At 33.8% G+C, this 9,364-nt stretch overlaps 1 protein-coding gene across 1 annotated transcript; it reads left to right on the plus strand.

Annotated features, from left to right (window-relative positions):
- Nucleotides 1-3,762: 3,762 nt before the first annotated feature.
- On the plus strand, nt 3,763-7,810 carry LOC144561380 (ethylene receptor 2-like). Its single transcript, XM_078310345.1, has 3 exons — nt 3,763-4,085; nt 4,485-6,334; nt 7,023-7,810. The coding sequence occupies exons 2-3, from the start codon at nt 4,562-4,564 to the stop codon at nt 7,563-7,565; spliced, it is 2,316 nt and encodes a 771-aa protein (XP_078166471.1). The 5' UTR covers nt 3,763-4,085; nt 4,485-4,561; the 3' UTR covers nt 7,566-7,810.
- The last annotated feature ends 1,554 nt before the right edge of the window (nt 7,811-9,364 follow it).

Consider the following 9,364-nt stretch of genomic DNA (forward strand, 5'->3'; position numbering starts at 1 on the left):
AAACAATTGAAAGAGTAGGGTTAAAATGCACTATTGATTTTGTGCCCCAACCATACCCTACATCTCTATCTCTGTTTTCAAAGATTAAACAGTCGATCAGAACCACTCTACATGATATCCATATTAAAATGTACTTAGAGACCAAATTATATATATATATTTTTTAATAAATTTTACTATTTTTAAATAGGTACAAAATTAATGTTTTTGGATGATCTAGAGTAGTAATTTTGTACCTATCTAAAAAATAGTAAAAAAAATAAAAAAAAATATAAAGAGCTATTTTATTAGAAATTTGATAATCATTTTTTAAGTTGATTAGTTTAGTTACTTTTCTTTCTTATTTTGTCCTTCAATAGCTAATTATCTGTTTTGTTTCAAATTTCAAAAAACTCACATGTTAACTTTATAAAATTTATTGTTTTTGTTCTATCAACATCCATTTTAATTTATTGTTCTTATTTTGTCCTTCAATTTATTGTTTTTGTTCTGTCAACATCCATTTTAAATTTATAAAATTCTCATTTTATTTTTATTAAAAAAAACATGTAGCATGTGTAAGAAAAATGCTCAGTTTTTCAATAGATCAGTTTTGTTAGTGTAAATAATTCATTTCTCTACTTGTAGCATATATAAGTGGTATTTAGCTAGGCATACACTTGTGTGTGCATCGCAAGTAAGAAAATAAATTATTTATCTTCACAACTGGCCAATTAGATGATTGCACATTATTTTTTAAATATGCTATGTATATTGTTTTATTAGATGGTAAAATGAAAACTTTATAAATTTAAAATGAGTTTAAAAAAAATTAATAAAATTGAATAGATTTGTGAGTATATGAAATTTAAAATACATTGCGTTCATCTAACTAGAATAGGTTAAACATTTTTTTTTTGTGACGGTTTGTGAGAAAATATATTTTACATATAATAAAATTGAATTTGACTAGTATGATATTGGCATCATATGACATCAATTTCAAAATTTATTGGATACACTTCAAACGAGAAATCCAGACTGTTCAAATCGATTTACTTTATGAGTAATATCTTTACATATAAATTTGTATTTTTTTCGAGTTATTTGAGTACCAAGTCAAACAGTAAAAAAATATTGAAAAATTAACTTAAAAGCTCCTGCATTTTATCGTACGACTTGATAGTTGATACTAAATAAATTCGAAAAATTATAAATTTTGCATTTAAATTTGCAGCTAATGAAATAGATTGGATCAAAATGGTTTAAGTTCGTTATTTGAAATTGATGATATATAGATTGAAATAGCACTGAATTCATACTATTGGACTTAATCAAATTACTTTTCAAAATTTGAAGTATATATCAAATAAAGCTCGTACATTCTGAGGTAATAATATAGGGACTGGAGTCACTAGACGTTTGGCACTAATTCTATTTTTAAAGAACTAATTTTCGTGAAATCAATCCGAAAATTGGACCAGAATAAAAAGTTTGAAGTGAATAAACCAAAATTAAGTGAACACAATAGTAACTACATTTAGTTTGGACCTACTTAGTCCTCTAAATTCAACCTTTCAAGAAAAGAGAAATGCTAATAATTGTACGAGGGAAATGTCTAAGACTTGTATTAGGGGCGGAGTCAGAATTCCGAACTATAGAAGTCAATTATATAAATATTTTTTTGCGAGGAATGGAGATTAATTTTACATTACTATGCTATTTTACTTTAAAATATATAGAAAAAACATATATGAGTATAATTTTTTTTTTTAAAAAGATAAATTGACCCATATTTAGGGGGTGTACACGGATTGGATATTATCTGATTTCGTCCGGATCTTAATTCAGAAAATTATCTAAATTATCTTATCCGTATCTATATATGAGACTATCCGTATCCGTATCCAAAAAATTATAATAGATAAAAATACGGTAAGACTTTTAACTATCTTTATCCGACCGTTTACACTCTTAAACCACAAAAAATTTACTATATGTTCTTAAATTAATTTATTATATGTTCTTAAATTAATTTATTAAATTGCATATTATACCAATGATATATTAAATTACATATAGATATATATTTTGATGAACGTATCCGTATATGTATTTGTATCCAAAAAATTATAAAGGATAAGAATACGGTAAAATCACTATCCGATCTATATTCGACCGTTTACGCCATATTCCTCTTCCTCATTCCGTTTCTGCTTGTACGCCGGTCATGTTGGGGTATGTGTCTTTTTTTTTTTTTTTTTGCTTTATCTATTTGTATGAAATAATGTGATAATTTATTATATTTAGGTGTTGTTGAGCATAGCAATATTATTTAATGTGATAATGAAGTGTTTCTTTGAATAAATATATGAATGTTGATATCCATATATATTTTTTAAAATTGGTTAAGATAGGCAATCAAGTCATTAACCTTCAAAAAGTATGTGTTAATTTGATATATTTAAAATGGCGGAAAGCGGAGGTGAATGAAAGGACACTTGTCATCCATTCGTCCGTAATCTGTTTTCACTGTTATTTTTTATTTGCGTCACACAATCTTGTGTTTAGATTTAGATCATATGATATAAGCAAAGTTGTAAAAAACGTTTATTTAGATCGATTAATCGGCCGATTAGTCGTTGACAGTAATTAAATTGTCATGAATTTTTCTAACTAATTTACCGATTATTTTCGATTATAGCCAATTTTTTCCGATTAATTGTTTGACGATACTCTGTCCGTCCAATGACCACATACCGTTATTTACAACAGTGGATATAAGTATATAACATAACCAAACACCAGATTTTTTTCGCCAACGTCATCAAACCATCCCTAAATAATATTACAACATTGGAGTGGATCAAATTCAGTCCAATATCTGATCGGAACAGTTAGCTTTTCATAAAGATCCGTGCTGACAGCTTAAAAATTTGTACGGATCGTCTGCAAATATTGACGCGGATCAAATCATAGTGACAAATGAATTATTCAGGTTTGGTTCGGCGAGATCAAAAATTCGTGATTCGGGTATAATTCGAGAATGATTCGGAATTATCCGGATCAGAAATCTCATTCCTGCAAGGGAGCAAAAAAATAAAAAAACAAAAAAATAATTGTTCTTGGAAAAATTCGTGAATAATTCGTAAAATTCGGGAAAAGTTCGTAAAATTCGGAAATTATTCGGATTTAATTCGGTCAAAGTTCGGTTAACCGAATAATTCGGTGTTCGGTTCGGCATCACCTCAAAAAAGAATTAAACGGATATAATTCGGGTATAATTCGGGTATCTTGTCACTATGGATCAAATAGCTTTGATCGAAATTGGTGGCAGTTTGACCGATTCGGATCAGAACCGTTCAATCTGCGTTAATTGACGTTGACAGCTTAATGATTCATATAGATAAAGTGCGCACGAATATTGATGTGATTAAACGGCTCTTATCAGACGTGAGATCTAATTTGGTCCAATGCATCTCAAACCGCCCCCACTCCTAAATGAGCCGACATAGTACGATTTGTTTTGAAATGGACGGTCCAGATCGAAAGATTGGAAAAACAGCTGATGTGGACTCCCCTACTAGCATACATTGAAATTTGCTCTGGGTGAATTATTCGGGCGAAGCGAAACAATTCTCATGGCAAAATATAATTCAGATTGGGAATAACAGCTCATTCTGTGTGAATTATTCGGGCGAGGCGAAACAATTCTAATGGCAAAAATATCTAGGCGACCAATTTTGGTAGCTTTTCGGGTACAAGCAGCAGCATGGTTAGTTCACTGATATTCAATTGTTCGTTCATCCCCCCTTGGCTGTACGGGACAGTCCTATTTTCTCCTTTTGCTACGCACACAACAGAGACAATAGCCAAAGGCAAAGGCGTGCGAATGTGAAAAAACGCGGTGTGAAAATAGAAACACCCTTTCTCTTGTAGGGGTCTCCAGTTTCCCCCCTTTCTTCTCTTTGGAGCTTCGTCGCTGCGTCTTCCTCTCTTTTCACAAAATGAACTAAAAGATTTTCTTGCGTGGGCTCGCTCGTCGTTGATTTCTTTCTTGAAGGAGCGGAGAAACTTCGAGGAGAAGGATGGCTGGACGAAAAAAGGTAAGATCTTTTTTTCTTTTCTTTTTTTTTTAATTTAGGGACTTGAAATCTGTGACTAGAGCTTTTAGTTTGATTGATCTTTTTCCCAGAAAATTTAATTGTTAAGGTTATGAAAAAAAATAGAGAGAGAATATTTCGATGGTTTTTAATTTTTGTGAGAATTTGGTTCGAGTTTGGTGGGTTAGTGGGTAAGTTAGGCGATTATTCCCCGATCAAAATAGAATTGCTGGTTTTGGAATATTAGCTATCAATCCAATTGGGTATTAGTTGGTTTCACGAATTAAGCAAAAGGGGATCTTATTCCATCAAAGATAGAAAAGTACTAAAATAGTAAAGTGCTTAGTGCATTATGGGTGCTTTCTTTTAATTTAGCTGTATTTTTTTTGTTATCTCTAACAGAACAGCAAGAAATATCTGGCAAAACATTGATAAAAACTTGTAAGAATGGACTGAAGAGATCCAACCTGTGAACTGAGATGATCGTAAGAGCATTGGCCCATGGTTTACTGCTCACCTCCTTCTTCTTCACCGTCTCTGCTATAGATATTGGGTTCGGGCTTGGCCGGTGCAACTGTGAGGGATGGGATCTGATTTCATGGAGTATTGAGAGCATTCTCCAATGCCAGAAAGTTAGTGACTTTTTGATAGCTGCAGCATATTTTTCTATACCTCTCGAGCTTCTCTATTTTGCAACTTGTACCAATCTATTCCCTTTCAAATGGATTGTATTGCAATTTGGCGCCTTCATTGTTCTATGTGGCCTGACCCATTTGCTCACAGTTTTTACATACGAGCCCCACTCATTTTTACTGGTTCTGAGTTTAACTGTGGCCAAGTTCATGACAGCTTTAGTCTCCTTTGCAACAACAATTACCCTTTTGACCCTGATCCCTCAGTTGTTAAGAATTAAAGTGAGAGAGAATTTTCTCAGAATCAAGGCAAGGGAATTAGATCGGGAAGTGGTGTTAATGAAAAGACAAGAGGAGGCTAGCTGGCACGTCCGCATGCTGACCCATGAGATTAGAAAATCTCTGGATAGGCATACCATACTGTACACTACCATGGTTGAGCTTTCAAAAACTCTCAATTTGCAAAATTGCGCAGTTTGGATGCCAAATGAGAGTAGGAAAGAGATGATTCTGACACATCAGCTTATAGAGAGAAGCTCGCCATCAGATCCATACTCTTATTCAATCTCAATTGATGACCCAGATGTGATGGAAATAAAAGGATCCAACCGGGCAAAGATTCTCAAGCCTGATTCAGTTCTTGGGTTAGCGAGTAGCGGGTCATCCACACTGGAACCTGGGCCAGTTGCTGCAATCCGCATGCCAATGCTGAAAGCCTCTAACTTCAAAGGTGGTACCCCTGAAATTATTCAGGCAAAATATGCTATTCTTGTACTGGTTTTGCCCAGAGAGAATTCTCGTGACTGGAGTGACCAGGAACTGGAAATTGTGGAGGTGGTCGCTGATCAAGTTGCAGTAGCTCTCTCTCATGCCTCTGTTTTAGAGGAATCACAACTCATGAGAGAGAAACTAGAAGAGCAAAATAGGGTTTTGCTCTTGGCGCAACAGGAGGCAGTGCGGGCCAGTGCAGCCCGGAGTTCGTTTCAGATTACGATGAGTGAAGGGATGCGACGTCCGATGCACTCCATTGTGGGCCTCGTATCCATGCTCCAAATGGAGAAGCTGAAACCTGAGCAGAAGCTTGTGGTTGATGCCATTGCTAAGACCAGTGTGGTTGTATCAACACTGGTCAGTGATGTAATGGACATGTCCGCTCTTCAACAGGAACATTTTTCTCTTGTCATGAGGCCATTTGATCTGACCTCGATGGTGAAGGAGGCAGTTAGTGTGACCAGGAGTCTCTGTGATAGTAGGGACATTGGGTTTGGGTATCAGGTTGATGAATCATTGCCCGATAAGGTTATTGGCGATGAAAAACGGGTGTTTCATGTAATTTTGCATATGGTTGGAACATTGGTTAGTAGTTGTAGTGGAGGAGGGTCTGTTAGTTTCTATGTTTCAGGATTTGATGGCAGTGAGGATATGGGAGGCCAGGAGTGGATCCCATGGAAATTGAGCACTTCGGATGGATACATTTGTGTTAAGTTTGAGATTGGAGTTAGAAAATTAGGGAATGCCAGAGCAGGTTCATATTCCTCAGCTGGTCGCGTTTTGGGGAGACCCACTACAGAAGCATCAGAGATGGGTCTTAGCTTTAGCATGTGCAAAAAGCTTGTTCAGGTTAGTAATGTACTGGTACACATGCATCTTATATAAGACGAACACTTGACAATCTTCAAAAATAAAGTTTAAATTTGAAATCAAACATTATAAGCATGATCTTATCATCTGCATATTATGCCTATAAAAAATGATGGGATTATTTTATTTGTTGTATTGTACATCAAGTGACTTCAAGTTTCAACCGTCCAAAATTAATGGTCCTAGCTATGTCATCAAATAATAATTTGATCGTTTATGCTATTTATTTTGCAATAATGCACCTATCAATTTACTTCTATTTTTTTCTTAAACCATTGTCAAGATTGCATCCATCCTTTATATAATCTAGTTTTATGGTATATGATAAAGGAACTTCATGAGCTTACTTCAAAAACTATATGGGTCTGGCTGTTCTTGAACTAATTGACGAGCCAAGCAATTGATGTTGAAGTTTTTAATTTTTCGAGTACTTTTGAATAAAATTGAGATTAAGTTGTTGTTGAGAATGGCACACAAAAAATTAAAATTTGTAACCCAAACACTTGACTCATTGAGTAGATCAAGTCAATGGTTTAAATTTGTCATTGAAGCAGATCCAACTAATATTCAGATTAAGCTCATATTAGTTTTACTGTAGGTTGGTAGTAATGTTTTTTTTTTACACTGTTTTATTATAAATTTATTTATTTTTTGCTTCTTTTTGCAGACAATGAATGGAAACATCTGGTCAGCTTCAAGTGCAGATGGTTCTTTGCAAACCCTAACCCTGGTCCTCCAGTTCCAACTCCAACTGATCTCTCCAGTTTCCATTGCTCGAACTGGATCTGGATCCACAGAGCTTATCCGTGCCGTCTCCAACCCACCTAGTTTCAAGGGCCTTAGAGTTCTCTTAGTGGATGAGGATGCCAGCAATCGGGTTGTGACCCGTAAAATTTTAGAGAAATTGGGTTGTCGGGTCTGCTCAGTTGCATCTGGCACACAATGTTTAACCTCTCTCAGTGCAGGTGCAACCCCGTTTCAGCTTCTGATTCTTGATTTAAACATGAAACAGATTGATGGATTTGAGGTTTCAAACCGAATCCGCAAATTTCGAAGTGGGTGTTGGCCTTTGATTGTGGCTTTAACAGCAGGTGCAGAAGAGAATGTGTGGGAAAAGTGTGTGCAATCTGGAATTAACGGGTTGATTCAGAAACCCGCGACTTTAATGGGTTTAGCAGACGAGTTGTATAGAGTGCTTCAGAACACTTGAGAGGGTTCGAGTTATTATATATTCCATGGGAGGGCATTTTTAGAAGAGTATATGGTTGTTCTGATTGTAGTTTAGTTTTTCATTTTTTTTTTCCCTCTTTTGTTAATTTTTTTTTTTTTATCTATTTCGTTTTGACTTAGATGATTTTGGTCATATTAAATTGTTATACAAAACTTTGCACCAAAGAAGTATACATTACAGCATCATTTGTTGCCAAATTAGGCAACTGATAAGTGTTTATCAAATAACTTGGCTCCCTTCAAAATTCTCCTAAACATTATTCAATTGTAAATAATTGTCTTTTACCATGTTTTAAAATATAATTACATCCAAAAAGGAAAGATGTATGAACAGCACATGCATGGCATGTGAAAGGCACTAGTCAAAGAGCAATTCCAGTTCATCAAAATTTCCCTAAGATCTTAGATAGGGTTGCATTATTATTTTAATAGAACAATAATCTTCATGATGACGCTAAATGAACGAAATGCCTAATTTTTTATTGCATGTAGGAATGTAAATGCATAATTAAATTGAGATGCACGTGAAAGATGTGGTTGTCAATGGTTGGGGACTTGGGGTTTGCTAAGTAATCTCATCACCTGGACCTTATCACGAGGTAGGTGGTTCTGGTACCAAGAAGAAAAAAGATGTTACCCTTCTCAAGTTGCAATTCTTATAAGGAAATTTTTTATCCATATAAATTATTAAATTCAAATTTTTTATCCATAGAAATTATTAAATTCGTACATACAGAAACAGAAAGAGTATTTGAATTGTAACAAATCTAAAAAGATCTGACTCAATAAGTCCGATTCAAATATATGGATCGGACTTAATGGTCCAAATCAAGGTTCTAAATAGCGATTATAGCGGCATAGCGGGGAGACCAAAAAAAAAAGCTATTGCGAATAGCGTAGCTATAGCGGAAGCTATCACACATAGCGATTTTTCCTTTTCAAACTTTATATTTCTACTAATTATCAACATAATCAATATTAGAGAATTGATGTAACAACTAAATGACAATTAATCTAAGTCTATACTTTTTATCAATTACGCAAATAAGAATGAAAAAAATGTAAAAAGTAACATTATTTAATAGTTTATACTTCATGGTATTACATATTATAATAGACAAAGAACAATTAATTTTATAAGGTAAATGAAGTCAATATACATATTTAAACATTTTATAATTATAATAATAATCAAAATTAGCTTTCAATTGAAATGAACGATAATAATTTTACAAACGAATACTATAAAAAGAGTAATCAAAATGAATAATTAGTATTTGAATATTTCTCGATATATAATGATAGAATAAATCACAAATAAAAATAGAAGCATATAGTTTGGTTTAGTATACTTATCGTAGAAGACCATGTAGCATTAGAAATAAGAATAGAAGTATAGAAGTCTATATAAATTGCAAACAAAAAATCATGTAGCATAGCGGTAGCTATAGCGGGTCTCATATAGCGGTAATAGCAGTCAGCTATTATAGCTATAGCGGTTGTAGCTGAGTTAGCGCAATTTTATCTCATAGCTTAGCGTTTATGGTCTGGAAAAGCTATAGCGTAGCTATAGCTAGCTATTTAGAAGCCTGGTCCAAATCCATGAGTATATTTTATTTTAATAAAAAGATAAGCCTTGAGGGAAATTTTGAAATGTAGAGGACTAGAGGCTACATAAAATCAGATAAAAAGTGGATCGGTCTCAATGATGAAAATCCAATATTTAAAAAAAAATAAATAGAAGGATTGGTCTGTACTGAATTTAAAAAAAAAAATTGG

The sequence above is a fragment of the Carex rostrata genome, chromosome 11 (assembly GCF_964058835.1).
Source record: "Carex rostrata chromosome 11, lpCarRost1.2, whole genome shotgun sequence".
In the NCBI taxonomy this organism is placed as follows: Eukaryota; Viridiplantae; Streptophyta; class Magnoliopsida; order Poales; family Cyperaceae; genus Carex; species Carex rostrata.